The 16,721-nt window shown below is 52.3% G+C and overlaps 6 protein-coding genes across 6 annotated transcripts; 3 read left to right on the plus strand and 3 right to left on the minus strand.

Moving 5' to 3' along the window:
• Window positions 1-906: 906 nt before the first annotated feature.
• On the plus strand, window positions 907-2,456 carry gwt1 (putative GPI anchor biosynthesis protein Gwt1; the record flags this gene model as incomplete). The annotated part of the gene is made up of 2 exons (XM_053102916.1): window positions 907-1,002; window positions 1,068-2,456. The coding sequence occupies 2 exons, from the start codon at window positions 907-909 to the stop codon at window positions 2,454-2,456; spliced, it is 1,485 nt and encodes a 494-aa protein (XP_052953683.1).
• A 269-nt stretch (window positions 2,457-2,725) lies between these two features.
• On the plus strand, window positions 2,726-4,723 carry KD926_010543 (amidase; the record flags this gene model as incomplete). The annotated part of the gene is made up of 3 exons (XM_053102917.1): window positions 2,726-2,859; window positions 2,947-3,524; window positions 3,582-4,723. The coding sequence occupies 3 exons, from the start codon at window positions 2,726-2,728 to the stop codon at window positions 4,721-4,723; spliced, it is 1,854 nt and encodes a 617-aa protein (XP_052953684.1).
• A 1,220-nt stretch (window positions 4,724-5,943) lies between these two features.
• pdeA (3',5'-cyclic-nucleotide phosphodiesterase PDE1) lies at window positions 5,944-7,769 on the minus strand (the record flags this gene model as incomplete). Its single annotated transcript, XM_053102918.1, has 3 exons — window positions 5,944-6,703; window positions 6,758-7,407; window positions 7,647-7,769. The coding sequence occupies 3 exons, from the start codon at window positions 7,767-7,769 to the stop codon at window positions 5,944-5,946; spliced, it is 1,533 nt and encodes a 510-aa protein (XP_052953685.1).
• Window positions 7,770-9,644: 1,875 nt separating this feature from the next.
• Window positions 9,645-11,325, minus strand: KD926_010545 (SSH4 family protein; the record flags this gene model as incomplete). Its single annotated transcript, XM_053102919.1, has 3 exons — window positions 9,645-10,420; window positions 10,488-10,793; window positions 10,863-11,325. The coding sequence occupies 3 exons, from the start codon at window positions 11,323-11,325 to the stop codon at window positions 9,645-9,647; spliced, it is 1,545 nt and encodes a 514-aa protein (XP_052953686.1).
• Window positions 11,326-13,450: 2,125 nt separating this feature from the next.
• KD926_010546 (aminopeptidase P family protein) lies at window positions 13,451-15,087 on the plus strand (the record flags this gene model as incomplete). Its single annotated transcript, XM_053102920.1, has 2 exons — window positions 13,451-13,550; window positions 13,640-15,087. 2 exons carry the CDS (start codon window positions 13,451-13,453, stop codon window positions 15,085-15,087), a joined length of 1,548 nt encoding a protein of 515 aa, XP_052953687.1.
• A 325-nt stretch (window positions 15,088-15,412) lies between these two features.
• Window positions 15,413-16,650, minus strand: KD926_010547 (putative mitochondrial phosphate carrier protein (Mir1); the record flags this gene model as incomplete). The annotated part of the gene is made up of 3 exons (XM_053102921.1): window positions 15,413-15,797; window positions 15,878-16,297; window positions 16,499-16,650. 3 exons carry the CDS (start codon window positions 16,648-16,650, stop codon window positions 15,413-15,415), a joined length of 957 nt encoding a protein of 318 aa, XP_052953688.1.
• Between the last annotated feature and the right edge of the window lie 71 nt (window positions 16,651-16,721).

Raw genomic sequence — 16,721 nt, forward strand, 5'->3', positions numbered from 1 at the left:
GGTGATACCGTCACGCTCACAGCTAATTCGCTGCGGGCACAATCACCAAACTGCAGGCTAAGCCAGTTAAATTGCGCCATAACTTGATGGCCTTGGGGATGGAGGTGGGAGTTGGGGACTTGGACGCCCAGGCAAAAGGGCTAAGGCGGTTTCTTGCGCACCATCACTGCGGCACGGCACAGGATCGATGCCTACCTATCCACCATACCCTTGATTAGCGCCTTCTTTTGGTTCGTGTTCCCATGCCTTCCCAGGCGAGGGGTAGCTTGCTTAAAACCAACGGTGGTTGTCGAAGCTCCAATAGCACCTGCCCTTCGGGGACCGGGGATCAGTAGATGACGTAGGTTGACGTTGATTCCTGATCGGATGCTAATGTTAGACATACAAAAACAGGTCTGAAGTTGAATCCTTTCACTCCGCTAAGTCTTGGCAGCGACTCTGTCGGGATTTGACGTCTTTGATATATCGATGCATACTAGGACTGGAGAGAGCAGGCCGTCTTTTGATGCAAGTAAAATGACTCAACGTGTCATAACGCATCTCCTTGTTTGGGATGATTTGCGGGGGGGGGGGGGAGTCCCTTGCGGACGACAGGCAAAGATGGATCCACAAGGGATGGATAAGATAAAGTGTTAGAGATGAAAGATGAGGCCGAAGAAAGTGGGATGGTGATGTAATCACGTTACCTTACGGGTCACGCTTCTCGCATAGAAACGGCCCGTCGGTCTCGTATGCATCGTATGTATCGTACGGCAGCTCCGTCGGCCAACTTCCACGTCGCTTCACCTTCGTCTGTTTGGCATCCGATCGTCGTGCCTCGACTTTTCCCGGACGATTGGAGAACAAGGATCGTGTCGTTGACAGATCAATTACGATACTCAGACTTAGGTCCCATTGTCAGTTACCATGGACCAGAGCTATAAAGCTCGAAAAGAGGCCTTTGTGTCGAATTTGGCCGGGGGAGGCATTCTGGAGATCAATGCCGTCACTTTGGTAGCTCCTGTGAGTGGCCCCATCCAATTGCTTGGTATCGCTTGTACTGATATCGGATTTCACTCCTCGATTAGGCCTCTGTACTCCTGTGGTCGGTGCTCCAATCGCGTCTGTCCTTCTTCAACCCGTACGGTGGTCCAGCACTAGTCGTCGATTTCTTGCTCAATGTTTTGGCAATTCTATTTGCAACCACCATCTATGCCGCGGCGCCATGGACCCTGAACATTCTTCTCGTATCCCCCGCCCTCCTGCTACTATTCACATCGCCGGCGCCTCGTACCCAACAAAAGGCGAAACCGCCAGCCCAGAAGAGCTCCAAACATGCGACAGAAACGCCCGCGTCTCTTCCCATCCACCCGTTCCTCACGACATACCGTGCTGCGATGATGATCGTCACCTGTGTCGCTATACTGGCCGTCGACTTCCCCATATTTCCCCGCAGGTTCGCTAAGGTCGAAAATTGGGGCACGTCGCTGATGGATTTGGGCGTCGGTTCATTTGTGTTTTCCGGGGGCGTGGTTTCCGCTCGTTCCTTGCTTAAAGGACGAACGAGTACTGCCACAAAGCCTCCTCTGTGCCGGAGATTGACTGCCTCTTTCCGTCACTCAATCCCTCTGCTCGTGCTTGGTTTGGTACGACTGTATAGTGTTAAGGGTCTTGACTACGCCGAACATGTCACGGAGTATGGTGTCCATTGGAATTTCTTTTTCACGCTGGGTCTGTTACCCCCGTTCGTCGAGATCTTTGACGGCCTATCCACCTTTGTCCCCTCGTACGAGCTTCTTGCGCTGGGGGTTGCAGCCCTGTATCAAGTGGCCCTCGAGTCTACCGATTTGAAGGGCTACATACTTGTTTCCCCGCGTGGTCCAGATCTTTTGTCGAAGAACCGAGAGGGTATCTTTTCTTTCTTAGGGTATCTGGCCATTTTCCTGGCCGGTCGTGCTGTTGGCGTTCGCATCATACCCCGTGGGACGTCCGCTTCCAAGTCGCCGAAGCAAGCCCGCAAGGACTTACTGATTAGCCTCGGAGTTCAGAGTCTTGTTTGGATCGGACTCTTCACGCTGAACTCCACATATGCGCTGGGATACGGAGCCAATATCCCCGTCTCACGCCGCCTGGCCAACCTACCTTACGTCCTCTGGGTGTCCGCCTTCAATATTGGGCAACTTTTCCTGTTCTGCAGCGTGGAAACTGTATTCTTTCCCTTTGTCCATCGTGAAACTGAAAAAAGTGGGGAGGCTGAGCGTGTATCTCTGGCGACCAGTCGGATTATGGCTGCGTTCAACAAAAATGGGCTTGCCATTTTCTTGGTGGCAAATCTCCTGACGGGGGCTGTCAATCTGAGCGTCCCGACGCTTGACGTCAACACACTGCAGAGCATGGCGATCCTTGTCGCATATGCTGCAGTTATCACGGGCGTTGCACTGGCCATGCAAAAGGCGAACATTAAGCTGGTTCTGTGAGGGCGCACCGACACATGTCGTTTGGATTAGTGTATATACATTATGTAGTTAAAATATTTTTTTTTCTCGAATTCTCCGCCGTCAACAATGTGGATCTCGTGGCGGGGGCAATTGATCGGAGGCAGTCCAAAGAACACGAAGCTTTGGCAGTTGAACCGAGGCGTCATGCGCCATCAGGTGACTCCCCCACTCGTGTTGTCGCCGGCCTGCGGCGGATTAGAATCCTCTTCCTTCTCTTTCCTTTCAACTACCTCGACTGCAAAGCCATCATGAGTGCAAACACCGGCGAACCACAGTTCTTCCACTACCCGGAGATCCGCCAGGGACCGTCCGCGCCGTACCAGAACGAAGACCAGTCCATTCCTGTTTTTCGCGGCACTCCTTTGGCTATTGGCGCTGCCCTGTGAGGACTGAGTTTTTCCTTGCCAACTTTAACCTTGGCCTCTCGCGTGGTGCGCCTGCTGACATAGTCGATTCTCTCCTAATTTAGAATCCATTCCGTGGGGTTTATCCAGAGCTACTTTTGGCGCAATGCCGGCTTTGACGTCGTTCGCGAAGTCCCGCAACTCCAGCAGTATTCCGCCCGCTACGACCCTACCGTCATTCCGATTCATGATTCCAAGAATTCGCCTCGCTCCGATCTTCCCGTGCCGACGGAGAGACGCAAAGGGTCTTTGGGCTATTATACCTCCGCCGATTACCATGCCCTCTTCAAGTCGGGGGAATTGACCCCGATCGCGGTCGCCGAGGCACTTCTTCCTTTGATCCGCCGGGACGCAAAGCCCCCCGGCAAGCATTCAGTCGCGTTCTTAGAATCCCAGATAGAGAAAGTCCGTGCCGCTGCAGAGGCTTCCACCAAAAGATACAAGGAGGGCAAGCCCCTGGGTCCCTTGGACGGTGTTCCCGTGGCGATCAAAGACGAAGTACATATCGACGGATACCGTCGGACGCTCGGGACCAAGTTGGACTTCAAAGGCAATTTCGAAGGTACCTCCTGGTGCGTGAAGAAATGGGAAGAGGCCGGTGCTATTGTCGTCGGCAAGACCACCATGCACGAACTTGGTCTGGGTAAGCATTTCCCTCACTATGCCCAGCCTACCGCATGCAAGCTGACACTCTGACTAGACACTAACAACAACAACCCCAATTACGGTACTCCGAGAAACCCTAGCAACCGCAACTATTACTGCGGAGGCTCTTCCGGAGGCTCCGGCTACGCCGTGGGTGCGGGCCTGGTGCCCATCGCCCTAGGCGCAGACGGAGGTGGCTCGATTCGTATCCCGTCATCCTTCTGCGGAGTCTGGGGTCTCAAACCGTCGCACGGGCGAGTGAGCGGTAGCCCGACTGTGTCGCTTGCGTCGACCGTCGGTGTCTACGGACCGATTGCCGCCAGCATCGACGATCTGGCTCTCGCCTACCGTATCATGGCCGCTCCCGCCCCGGTCGATGAGGATCCCATGTCGGCGGCCTTCCCAGACCCGCTCACCAGCATCTCCTCATCCGAAGTCCGGCCCAAGAACAAGACCATCGGCATCGTCCGCGAGTGGATCGACCGCGCCGAGCCCTCGGTCCGCGCCGTCTTCGACTCCTCCCTCGACTTCTACCGCAAGCAGGGCTACAAGGTCATCGACATCAACATCCCCTACCTCCCCGAAGGCCAGCGCGCCCACGTCCTCACCATCATGACCGAAATCGCCTCGGGCCTCTCCCCCCACCAAATCAGCAACCTGACCGCCCCCAACAAGGTCCTCGTGTCCATGGGTATGTGGCAGATCGCAGGCCAGGACTTCCTCGCCGCCCAGCGTCTCCGCAACCTCCTCATGTCCCACCTCGCCCACCTCTTCCAATCCCACCCGGGCCTCCTCATCCTCTCCCCAACCACCCCTATCCCCGGCTGGAAGATCGGCGGCGACGCAGACCTCTCGCGCGGCCTGTCCGACGGCAAATCCTCCGTCCGCAACATGGAGTACGTCTGGCTGGCCAACTTCACCGGCTGCCCCGCCATCAACATCCCGGCCGGCTACGCCCAGGACGGCAACCGCGTGCCCATCGGCGTCATGGCCATGGGAGAATGGGGCACCGAGGAAGACCTCATCGCCTTTGCCCGTGATGGCGAAGCTATCCTCGATCTTCCCGAGAACCAACCCTCTGCTGCAGCCAAAACCGATGAACAGTCCTCTGGTCTGAAGATCCCGCAAGGCGAGGGCTCCCTGTGGGAAGACATCATCGGAACAGCCACAGCCACAGCCCCTGAAAGTTCAACTTAGTAGTAAACCATCTCTATGCGCCCAACTGGTTTGGGTCTAGTAGATGTTTCATGCATGCTTCAGGATCAATTAATTGATCGATTGATTGTGTGTATTTGCTTTCATAGCGCAAGAACCAAGAGCGAATGCGTGGTTGCATGAATGTGTATAGCATGGCATGCATGGCTGGCCTGATTGATTTCTACTTTTTCTTTCTATTCAGTGTCTTTTACATTCCTACTGGTACTTCTTTTTTAATTTCATCCATTCACATATTTCTTTTCAACACAATCAATCAGCTTTCGGGTCATATTTTATGCTTCTCTATCATTACTCAATTTGTTAGTTATCTACGAGGTCGGGCATTAACGTGCAATATCACCCTTAAATGCAGGTCCATCAAGCGTAATACCACAAGCTATCCACTGGATTGTATAATCACGAAATCCGGCAGTTCAGCTTCGTCAGGATATTGCAGCCCGACTCGAAATATAGTATACTACTTCAAGGGATCTTTCTCATAAGCTGAATATCAACAGTTACGAATCTCCCCCCTGGCACGACTCCCCATGAAGCATAAACATGATTCATCGACTCCAAGATATAAGAACAGTGAACAGTGAACAGTGAACAGTGATTTTCCGATCGAAACGAATCCAACTTATACCACCCATATTCTATTAATGTACATGAAAAAAGGTTCACAAGTACAGAGAAGAAAGAAACAAGTCATAACGATGCAAACCAGCAAGTAACAAACATTCAGCATAACAATCGTACTCAGTCATCCACCCATGAACAAAAAAGAAAAGTCTAACAAACAAACAAACAAAAAATAAAAAAAAGCATTATGATAGCAAAAAGCGGCGGTAGGTAAGTAGGGATCGGTTGTCTTTCATCGAGGTTATTTCCAAAGAATATGCGGGTGAGTGGAAAAGAGGCTTTGGCACTATGGCACTGGTTTTTCCCGTGGATTTGCTCTGCTGCGGTAGATAGCAATTTCAAATCGATAGATGAGGGAATAGATGCAAGTAGTAGCTCGGTGCCACGGTATAATGCTGCTAGAAAGTCGAAGACAAGGAAGTCTCTGACAAGGCATCAGATTCGAGCGTATCGAGCAAGGAAAAGGATCCGGTTCCCTATACACCACAGAGGCTCACGAAGTCTAGAGGCAAGTATAGGAGGAAACATCGAAAGCTTCAGCGATCAGGAATATGCGGCAGATGTTCATCCGGCTGGTATTAAATTAAGATATTCTCACCACGGCAGGGAACGCGAATCTGGCACCCTAGATTCTCTGTAATTGCCAAATTCGTGACTTCATTCAATATCCGATCGGCGACCGGCTCGTCCTCACTCATATCATCTTTAATGTGAATGAGGAAGATGGTCAGCCCTTCCAAAGGTTTCTCCTTCTCTGACCACCCAATGCCGTCATCCGTTTCATCAGGGCCTTCACCACCAGCAACAAGGGGGCTGCTAGGTTTGTCAACAAACGTGACAGTACTTGGTCTGCCTTTGCGCGGTGTGTCTTTCGCATGTGACTGAGATCTTGTTCTCCCTTTCCTCTGCTTGCTGCTGGTAGGTTCGTCCAGGGGCCCTTCTTCGGTTGGCGACGGGACACGCTTGCGTTTGCGGTCTGCTCCATGCTTTATTTTGGCGACCAATTGGGCCAGGACCTTAAGTTCCGCTATCAAGTGGCGTGGACAAAGATGGCCGTATAGGTACTCGTCAGAAACGGAGTCATCGTAAGAACACTCGATGAAAATAGCGCGCAAAGCGCTGGAAATAATCTTTGGTGCGGCTTGTTCCCAGACACGACGGTTGCGCGGATGGACCGATACCGAGTCTGGCTCAATGTCCCCGAATATTATTATTTCTTTGCCTGAAGGATGATCACGAATGAAGAATGCCGAGCTTTCGACCGTCCCATATACTTCCCGCGGAGACTGCGAAGATGGCGCTTGTCCCGTCGCCGGTGAGAGTGACGGCATGGAGAGCCTGCCCATCAAATAATCGGTTAGCTTTGAAGAATTAGAGTCTCGATCAACTTACGTTGGGTCATCTAGCTGGAACATTGTGGGGTCTGCTGACGATGGCATGCTCAAGCGACGGGGATTTATATCAGGCGTTGACGTGGTGTGTTGTTGCTGATACCCCTGTTTGCATCGCCCATGGCTTACGGCAAAGCACCGAGTCATCAATCCCTCGCAAGCGCGTACATAGCCCTTCTCTTCATCTCGGCCCATGTGTGGGTTGCCCCCTTCCACCAAGCGTTGGAAAGTGATGAGACCTGCTCCACCATCCTCGTCGGTGAGATTTGGCCATAGTACCTCATTAAACATGTGCTCTTTGAAGGCGGCGATGACTGACGGTAACGCAGTCAAGCGTTTGGGACCGCTTGAGGCTTCCAGAATCGGTGTGTTTACGACAAACCCCGAGATATGGTCAAGATGGGCATGTGTGACTAGGACGGGTCCGACAGTTTCTCGTAGGATGTGTGCTGCATTTGCCTTGGCTGTTTTGTAGGGCATAACCATACCGGCGAATGGCCCATTGTCGTCACTGGTCTCTAGAACGTACTTTAACCCACATAAAAGGGTGCCGGCGTCGACTGCGATCATCGAATCGGGTCCCCAACTCGCAGAGGTCGAACGAACCAGCATCCCAGTAATGTTATCTTCACATGGGCCTCCTGACGGTCCCTTTTGAAACAGGTCAGCAATTATCTTGTTTGTCAAATGTCGGATCCCGAAACTTGCCGAGAACCATACGCAATAGCGAAAGCCACTTCGCTCAAGGAAACCAAACGAACAGCCCAAGTGGGTATCGTCACAGAAACCTGGGGAATCATGGGAGAGAGGAAAGTGAATTATGGTAAAAGGGAGGGGCGATCAAAAACAAAAGGTGACGTGTAGGGGGGACACGAACGGCCAAGACCTACCAAAACAATCACTTGCAAGCCTCCATTTGCGATTCCTAATGCAGGACCCGTTTCAGTTTCGACTCCTCCAGCCTTGGATGCTGCCTTAGTTTCATTTCCCACTCCCTTGCCCGTTGCCATCATCTTGTGGAGCAGAACTGAAGAAAGATCAAAAGTATAGACAGCCTCTCGGCAAAATACGCCGACAAGAGACACCTGAAAGGCTTCCGTTGCCTCTTTGTCTTTTAAACAATAGTAAGGTCAAGGGTGTGTTGCCGTGAGAAGTATGATGTATTTTCCGACCTCGAACAACCAGCGCGGGTGTTTACGTTTTATGGTTGAAAAGAAAGATAATGGAAGATTCCACCTGACTGGTAGCGTCCTCGTTGCTTCTTTGTTGTTGTCAGGGGAAGAACAAAAAGAAGGACGAACAGCATTGATGTCGCACGTGCTGAAAAAGGCTTCAGCAGGCGATTCGCAGCTGAATCAAAGCCTGCGCGTGATCGCCCCGGCCTCTGGAAAGGTGAGAACGGCTGGGCACAGGCAAGCAGGAAAAGAGGCCTTAACTCCGGGGGGTCTGTGAATTAGCGGACGGTTGTGACAGTCTTGTGTCACCACTACTAAAAACCGAACGTGGATCGCCGAGAAGAAGGGATTCCAGAAGCAATCGAATGCAAAATTGCTGCCGATCTGTCTTTGTTTCTTTTCTTTTCTTTTCTTCTTTTTTTTTTTTCGTCTTCTTTGTCCCAGGTCAATGGCCCAATGCTTGGATGTAGAGGTTCGTTTCTCGACAAGGTCAAATCCGTCGTCAGAGGCTGGTTCCAGCTTATGCGCAACTTCAAGTAGCTCCAAGATGTTATTCCTCAACCATCCGGTCATGTATGCATTCGCTCAACTCATCCACTGTGCATTCAATCGGCGGATCTATGGCCAAGGTGGCTGGTGGGCCCCGATCGGGAAGGGCGTTAGGTGGACAAGGCAGAAGTCGGGAGGCGTTGTGAGAGGTCCAATTGTCCACTGTTTGGAAGTTCGAGAAGAAAAAGAAAAGGAAGCAGAGGATACCGGAACGACCACGGCAACTAGATATACGGATTCCCCCGGCTCAGAAAGGCGGAGAATGGAAAAGTGGGCAGGGACGGGGGCAGAGAGATCGCGAAGCAGTAGTAGATCAGATTAATTAAATAATTAATTGGTCAAGAAATTGAAAGCAGGGAGGTAGGGGCAATTAGCGAAGGATCGCGCTAGCTGGGGCCAGATAGTGATGGTCGGTTCGAAGAGTAAGCAGGCCATGCCTTTGTTACTCGAGCGAACCATGATCGTCGAAGAGACAAAAAGTCGTAGTCACAAAGACTCCCAAGACCCAAAGCGACAGCGCGTGCGGAGAGATGACGTAATCTACTTCGAGTTCTCTTGCTTATCGTCACCTGAGCCTTATCGTCCTTATCGATAGATTTGCCTTATCGTTATCGGCATACCGCTAACTCTAGTATAGACGAGGTCACTACGGAGTACAGAAAAGGCTGCCTGCGCAATTTTCAATAGAGAAAGCACGTATGCATGGTGGTATTCCGATAATAGAAAGGGGATATCAATCGCTGAGACTTCCAGATTCCGTATCGCATTCTGGAATCAGGTCGTTCTCCGAACGCCGTGTAGTTCAAATGAATATGGTTTTGGGTTCGAGTGCCGTATAGCCCGTTGCTCTCAAGCTGATGGGAACGCATCGATCCGGAAAGGAAACATATGAGAAACATGAGAAAGGGGAGAAAAAAGAAGAACCAGTCCCTATATACGTAAAAGAGTCATCACTGCCACTGTCCCGTGGCATACCGCCTCCCATGAAAAGTTCGACCGTGAAAACTCGCCCAATAAAACGCCAACCCCGACCGCTAAACTCAAGGACAGAAATGATATCAACATGGTGGACGGCTCGCATGCCTATAAACACAAGGGGACCTCGCCGATTACCTAGAAAGGGGGTCGAAAGAAAGGAAACATGAAGGGGATGTTTAAGGTGGTTTAATGATTTTCGTCCGTGGCAGTCCCCTCACGGGCATGGTCTGCATTACCAACGGCGGCATCGTAGCTGGGTATGGGCGGCTGATCTTGTCGTGAGAAGTCCTCGCTGTTCCGGAGACTCCCATCCGCACTAGAATAATCCGGGGGAGGGGCCTGGTCGGCATCGTCGCCGTCGTGCGGGTTCAATAGCGGATCCTGCTCGCCATCTCCATTTGTCCGACTAGAACCCTCTCCGGCATCCTCATTAGAAGGCACATGGGCTAGTTGGGCGAGCGAGATATCGGTCGGGGATCGCACCGGACCAGGACTGACAGAGGGTGCAATTCGAAGGGTTGAGCTGGTCCGCGCGTTGCCAGCGTCCTGGTAGACACGGTGGGAGATCTGGGCAGCACTCTCGCGGCCAGATTCGAGTAGAATGCTGCCTTGCTCGCTTCCATATGGTGGAGGAGGGGCCAGACTACCGGTCATTGGTGCCAGACCCCATTTCTTGACATTCGCTTCGATGAACACAAATCCCATCTGACCGAAATTGACGTGGACAGCACACGGTCCATTCGCACCCACTGTGGGAAAGAAATTCTGCGCCTTCTGACCATGAACAACATCTTCGAGTTTCTTTCCATTACGGGTGAAGAAGATCGTGCCCGATCGAGGCCGGTATCCGATTCCGATAACATCTCCTTGGGTGAGCTGAGGGCCATACGGAGCGGACGCGAACGGTTGGTTGTATCTCCGGTGACCCGTGGACTGGTAGGCGACCGAGGATTTGTGGAACCCTAGAGTGAAGGTGGATTAGCGATCAGCGGAACATTCGATAAGTCGCGCATAAGAGACAGAGCGTACCAGGTAGTCTGAACAATGGATAAGGTTTTGTGCTCATGCCAATGCTGATAAGAGTAGCTTCGGGCTTATCGTAGATTTTCGCCTCCCAATAGTAAACGTCGTTCTGCTTTGGAACCGGCAAGTTGGTCTGAACACTGCATTCTGAGTCGTAGAACTCGATTTCCGTCCGGGCCTCGACAAAGCAGTTGGCGATTTCCAGCTCCGGTTGAAATTCCCACGCCGATACACCCTTCTCCTGGATCGCAAGAAACTGAGACAACGAGATATCGGTCTGCATCGACTCGGGGGGGTTGGCTTCGACGAAGGCTGAAGGAATTCCAAATCAGCGAACTGCGCCATCTCGGTGATTGCGCATTGTGTATCTTCGAAACTCACCTTTCGCTCTCAAGTACTCCGATCGCGACAGATCATCCATGGTTTCCAGCGCCTCCGACTCCTCCCGCAAGAAAGCCTGTTCATCATCGAATTCACCGGGTCGACCGATGCGATCCAAGATAATTCTACCACGTCGAGTATACTTGAAGAAAAAGAACACCGCCAGGACAACCACCGCGACAGCCGCAGAGCCAAAAGCGGAGAGGACGCCGATCAAGATGCCTTTACCGGTCGAACTCGGCGTATTGCCACTGGCGCTGACTAGACCGCCATCTTGACTTCTGGCCGACATTGCCATACGAACAGGCTCGATGTTGGGGGCGACTCGGTCGGAGATGGCGGCGGGATGGTTGGCTTCTGCGACCGGGAGGACGGACGGTGTGCGGCTTATCACGGAAGTAGTGAGGGTGGTAGAGGGAGCATCCCAAAGGGCACCGGGCCCCGATGCTTCAGATCCCCGCATCGTTCATTGACTGGATTCGAAACGGAAGGTCGAAAGATATCAATGTCGGGGGGTATGGAAATAAAGGTAAAGTAATCACCGACCAAGGAAAAGGGGAGACTGGCGGAGGATAAGGTGGGCAGGGGAGTGGGAAGGAGAGGGCGATGATACCAGGAAGAAGACGGGAAGAGGGAGAAGGGGAGAAATTGGGCGAGAAGGACGAAAATGACAGGATGGTAAGTTACCAGACAGTCACGCCTCGATGTCATGATTACAGGTGGGGAGGCCGCGATGACGGCGACGCTTCCGGGCGCTGCGTTCAGAAGGGCCATCCAATAATACATTCTTGCCCAAAGTCAATCGGCTAATTCTGTAGGAGCAGCGTCCCACAAGCTTAATTATTAGGAACTGAGGATACAGGGCAATGACTTCCATGTCGATCCCAAAGATATTGCCGACAATTCCTTCGAGAATCAGGCAATGACGACAGTCGCAGCATTTGACACGGCCGTGTAGGACGCTGTAGTACTAGGTAAGGTCGAAATGTAATGAAAGATACCGTACAGATCCAATACAGAGCCTTGAAATACAGGACGTCCATATCTGCCTTGCAGGTCGCCGCTTTAACGGGCTTGGCAGAGGCGGATATCGTGTCTAGCGTTGACCCTACAGGTAGGTTTTATCCCTCATCGGGCTCTCATCGATGCATCCACAGTAGTTACATCTCCTCGCTGACAGATTGACTTCTTCCTCGGAGTGAACCCTTTCCCAGGAAAAGCTCCCTATGACCAGAAGTATGCATCTCTTCATTTCACTCAATCAACCACTCCGTTAAACACACTCTTCCCTTACTTCGATCTATGCCTCCTGGGAGCGCTCAACTCCTGCCTTTTACCCTTGTCAATAGCATGGCCAAATATGGCAAACCCTGTCACCACATGATCGGGAATAAACCGCCAACTGGCAGTGGTCTAGGTCACAAGCGTCCGGAGTCGACTACGGTATGGAGTAGTATCTACCGCCACTTTGGTAAATATTCGCTGATAGGATATCTCGACCCATATTGCAGCACAAAGGGAAGTATCATGGGGCTAGCTCAGCCAGCTGGTCTATGTAGCTCTTGAAGATTGTATGTAGAACATGTTTGTCCGCCAACACTTGCTGTGTCCCGCTGTCCTGCTGGTACTCCGGGAAGTGCGGTGTCACAGTGTCACAGATCCCATACTGTGAGACTGCAGCTGTGTATGAATGGTGCATGCCCAACATGGCTCCTAGGGATTTATTTGCAGGTTCTGTCTTACGTTCCATGATGCGACACGTCTGGCTGATCAGAGACGATCTATTCCGTAGCTCTCGTGAAGAACGTCGTCTTGAAGGTGACTTGGTGCCACGACATTGTTTCATGGAATATTGAGTCTTACTAGCCTGATGAGCATAATCTTTAAGTTTTTAGTTGTAGTTCCTTTAGGATTTCGAGTGTTTTGGGAACCTTATTCCTCAGTCCTGTGACCTGCCGAGCCCTTTAACCACTCGACGATGAGATTCGTAGCTCAGTGGTATTCCAATGTATGGTACGTAAATCTGGCAAAACAACTTGTTCATAGCAGCTGTCACGATAAAAAATTAGCTGTCTGCTGAGGGAGTGATTAACTGATCATCCTGGCTAGAAAATACTACATGAAACGATTATGTCGAACATGTTAAGCGCCTTCATGGTTTTCGTAGCTCAGTGGTATTTCCCGCGTCGGAGGATTGAAGCTCGAGACGGCAGTACATACTCCAGCCTCCACATGCAGCACAGCCAACAGGTTCACTCTTCCTAAAATTTTCCGATAGTATTTGGAAATTGATCATCTTTATCTTCACCTGTATATCAAGCTTAAAGATACATATCACTTTCCTTGGGGAATACAGAATGGTTTAACTTTAGTTATTAACTATATTAGCAGATTACTTAATCACGGAGCCTAGTTTATCGCCGAACCCAGGCAGCCCTGTATCACTTTCATCTCCCTGCACTCCTTCGTCCCTCCATGCCCCCTTTTAACCTCATCCTGTCTTGATATTTTGCAGTCATATAGCTTTATCCCTGAACTGTATACTCCTGAGTCAAGTGTATGTTTATCCCCAGATCGTGAGAAACAAAATGGGTGTCCGACCTTGTTTACCGTCTTCTGTTATCGGTCCGGATACCGCTTGCGATATCCGAATCACGGTGACAGGCAACGAGTGCGACAAATACCCAGGTAAGGCATACATCCCCCTTCGACTCGCCTTTCACCCCCTTTACGCAGCGATGACATCGCTCTAAGGGCTAATCTCCGATCGACTACAGCCAAGTCGCACGCGCGCAAGACGGCGTTGAAACTCGGCGCCTCCTCCGGCCTGATCTACCTCGCCGGCCAACCCACCATCAACTGGGGCGACTCGGACCAACCGCGAACCTTCCGACAAAGGCGCTACTTCTACTACCTCACCGGTGCCGACGAGGCCGACTGCCATGTCACCTACGATATCCAAAATGACCTCCTAACCCTCTACGTGCCGGACTTTGACCTGCATCGCGCCATCTGGATGGGACCCACGCTGACCGTGGACGAGGCCCTGCACCGCTACGACGTCGACCGCGTGCGCTACCATGCGTCCCTGTCCGACGACATCCAGTCCTGGGCGCGAAAGTCCAACGCCGCGAACAACCCCATCTACATCCTCCACGAGTCGCAGAAACCCGCGCTCTCGACCCCCGTCAGCGGCATCCGATTCGACCATGACCGTCTCCTCCTGGCCATGAACGCCGCGCGCATGGTCAAAGACGAATACGAGATCCGGATGATCCGGCATGCGAATAAAATCTCCGGGCTTGCGCATCGCAAGATCCTAGAGAATATCCACAAGATGAAGAACGAGACGGAGATCGAGGGTCTCTTTCTCGATACGTGCGTGTCGCACGGCGCGAAGAACCAATCCTACGAGCTTATCGCCGGGTCAGGTGAGAACGCCGCCGTGCTGCACTACGTCAAGAACGACGAGCCCCTGCACGGAAGACAGCTGGTCTGTCTGGACGCGGGCGCTGAATGGAATTGTTACGCCAGCGACGTGACGCGGACCATTCCCCTGCTAGGATCAGGGTCAGGGTCGTCGGAGGAAGGATCGTCGTCGTCAGACTGGCCCAGCGAACGCGCCAAGGCCATCTACCAGATCGTCGAAGACATCCAAGAACGCTGCATCAAGCTCTCAAAGGAAGGCTCCAGCTTCTCGCTTCTACAGAAAGTCGCCCGGTTCTACACCGTCAAAGGACTCCGTCGGCTCGGGGTCCTCCGCGGCGACGACATCAAGGAGATCCTCTCCTCGGGGGCATCCAATATCTTCTTCCCGCACGGGCTCGGCCACCACGTCGGTCTCGAAGTTCACGACGTCACGCAGTTCTCGAACACCATGCAAGACCCCTCCAGCATCAAGCAATGGGGTGGGCGCTCATTCGTACCGCCCGTCTGCTCCAGCGAGGGAGATAGAAGCACATCTTCGCGGCCCGACGCCTTCGAAGAAGGCATGATCATCACCGTCGAACCCGGTATCTACTTCTCTCGTCTGGCCCTGCGGAATGCCCGCACCCTGCCTCTGGCCAGGTATATCAACTTCGAGGAGGCGGAGAAGTATATTTCCGTCGGGGGCGTCCGGATCGAAGACGATGTGTTGATCACGAAGGGCGGCCCGGAGAATCTGACCACGGCGCCGAAGGGCCAGGAGATGTTAGATATTCTTCGTCGCGGGATTCGAAATTAGTCCACTGGTTGGGCTGCATTGCCCTTGTTTCTCTCATTCGATACCAACTAGCTAGCCTTTGGCTTTTATTATTCTTTACCGCAAAGGTTTTCTACGTATATTAGAGGATGGATATCCTGTTCAACACAAAGCGATGGTATACTGAATTATACGTTCTAGCACGATCAAACACACGAAACACTCAAGAAAAAGATCTTCCCTAACTAGAAAAATCTATTTGAAAACAAGTAATTTAGAGAAAAAAAAAATCTAACGACAGCAAATATAATACACCAAAGTAGTTTTTCACACGTCACGTCACGTCACGAGACACCCTTTAAAAAATCTATTTGGCGATCTCAACACCACCAGTGACGTTCAAGAGACGCTTGATGTCACCGTAGATGGCGAACTGACCGGCAGTCAGGGTACCGACCATGAACAGACGGGCACCAATACCGGCGTAAGAGCCACGGAAGCCAAGCTCCTTTCCGATCTTGAACAGACGGGAGACGGTACCCTCGCCGGGCTCACCGGGGGTCTTGTTGATCTTGGAGAGCATGGTGTCAGCGGGCTGGGAGACGAGAGCGGCGGCGAAACCGGCGATGAGACCGGAACCAAGGTTGACGGCGGTCTTGGTGCCATCGGAAGCGGTGTTCTTGTCGACGAAGCCGTAGGCAGCCTCGGAGACCTTCTCGAAGACGACGAACTTGGACATGGTGTAGGGGACCCTGGAGGGGTGGGTTGGTTAGAAGTCATGTTTTCCTTCGGTTTTGATAGATTGGAAGTGAAAAAGTGACAGGGAACTTACTGCTTGAAGAGAATGGGGCCGAATCCAGAGTAGAAAGCACCGATACCCTCGTTCTTGAGGATCTTACCGAAACCGCTCAGGAGACCGGAGGCGAAAGTGGGCTGAGAGACGAGACGGATACGGGTGGCTTCCAGAGGGCAGAGGGCGATATCAGCGAAGAATTCGGCGGTAGCGGACGAGGCGAGGTAGACGGCGGTGCGGTTGTTGGAGGCAGTCTCGTATCCGAGCTGGTTGATCCACTGCTGCTTGAAGAACTCATAACCTCCGAACTTGAAGGCACCCTGGAGGAAGTAACCGGCGGCGGTAGGACCGAAACCAGTCAGGAGAGCGCCAGCACCCTCGTTGGCAATGACCTGGCGGAAACCACCGAGCATACCCCGGTTGTAGGTGACGGGGTCAAGCTGGATACGGGTCTTGACGCTGAAGAAGGCGGAAAGGCATGTCAGCGAGATTGAAAACACCTTGTCATTGTGTTTACGTGGATTCAATAGGTGAGGTCTTGTGATGATGATTTTTTTTGAAAGGCACGGCGCGCAGGCAGGGAGATGACCCGGATCGGAATCACGCGCGTTTCAATGCGATCAATGCGACGAGGGCGATGACAAGGGCGATGGGACTTACACATCGACGGGAGTCAGAGCACCGTGAGTGACGGAGCAGCAGACAGCACCAGCGAAGGCGAACTTGGAGTAGAGCTGAAGGCCGCTGGGAGCAGCAGGGGGGGCGACGGCGGCCTTAGCGGCCTCCACGGGGGAGTTGTTCGTGGCGGACATTATTATAGATGTGTATATGTGCTCTAAACACCGAGAAAGAAAGAAAAAGAGGGAGGAGAGGAGAGTGGGGG

This window comes from Aspergillus affinis, assembly GCF_023601865.1.
Source record: "Aspergillus affinis strain CMG 70 chromosome Unknown NODE_81_length_170848_cov_85_189412, whole genome shotgun sequence".
Taxonomy (NCBI): domain Eukaryota; kingdom Fungi; phylum Ascomycota; class Eurotiomycetes; order Eurotiales; family Aspergillaceae; genus Aspergillus; species Aspergillus affinis.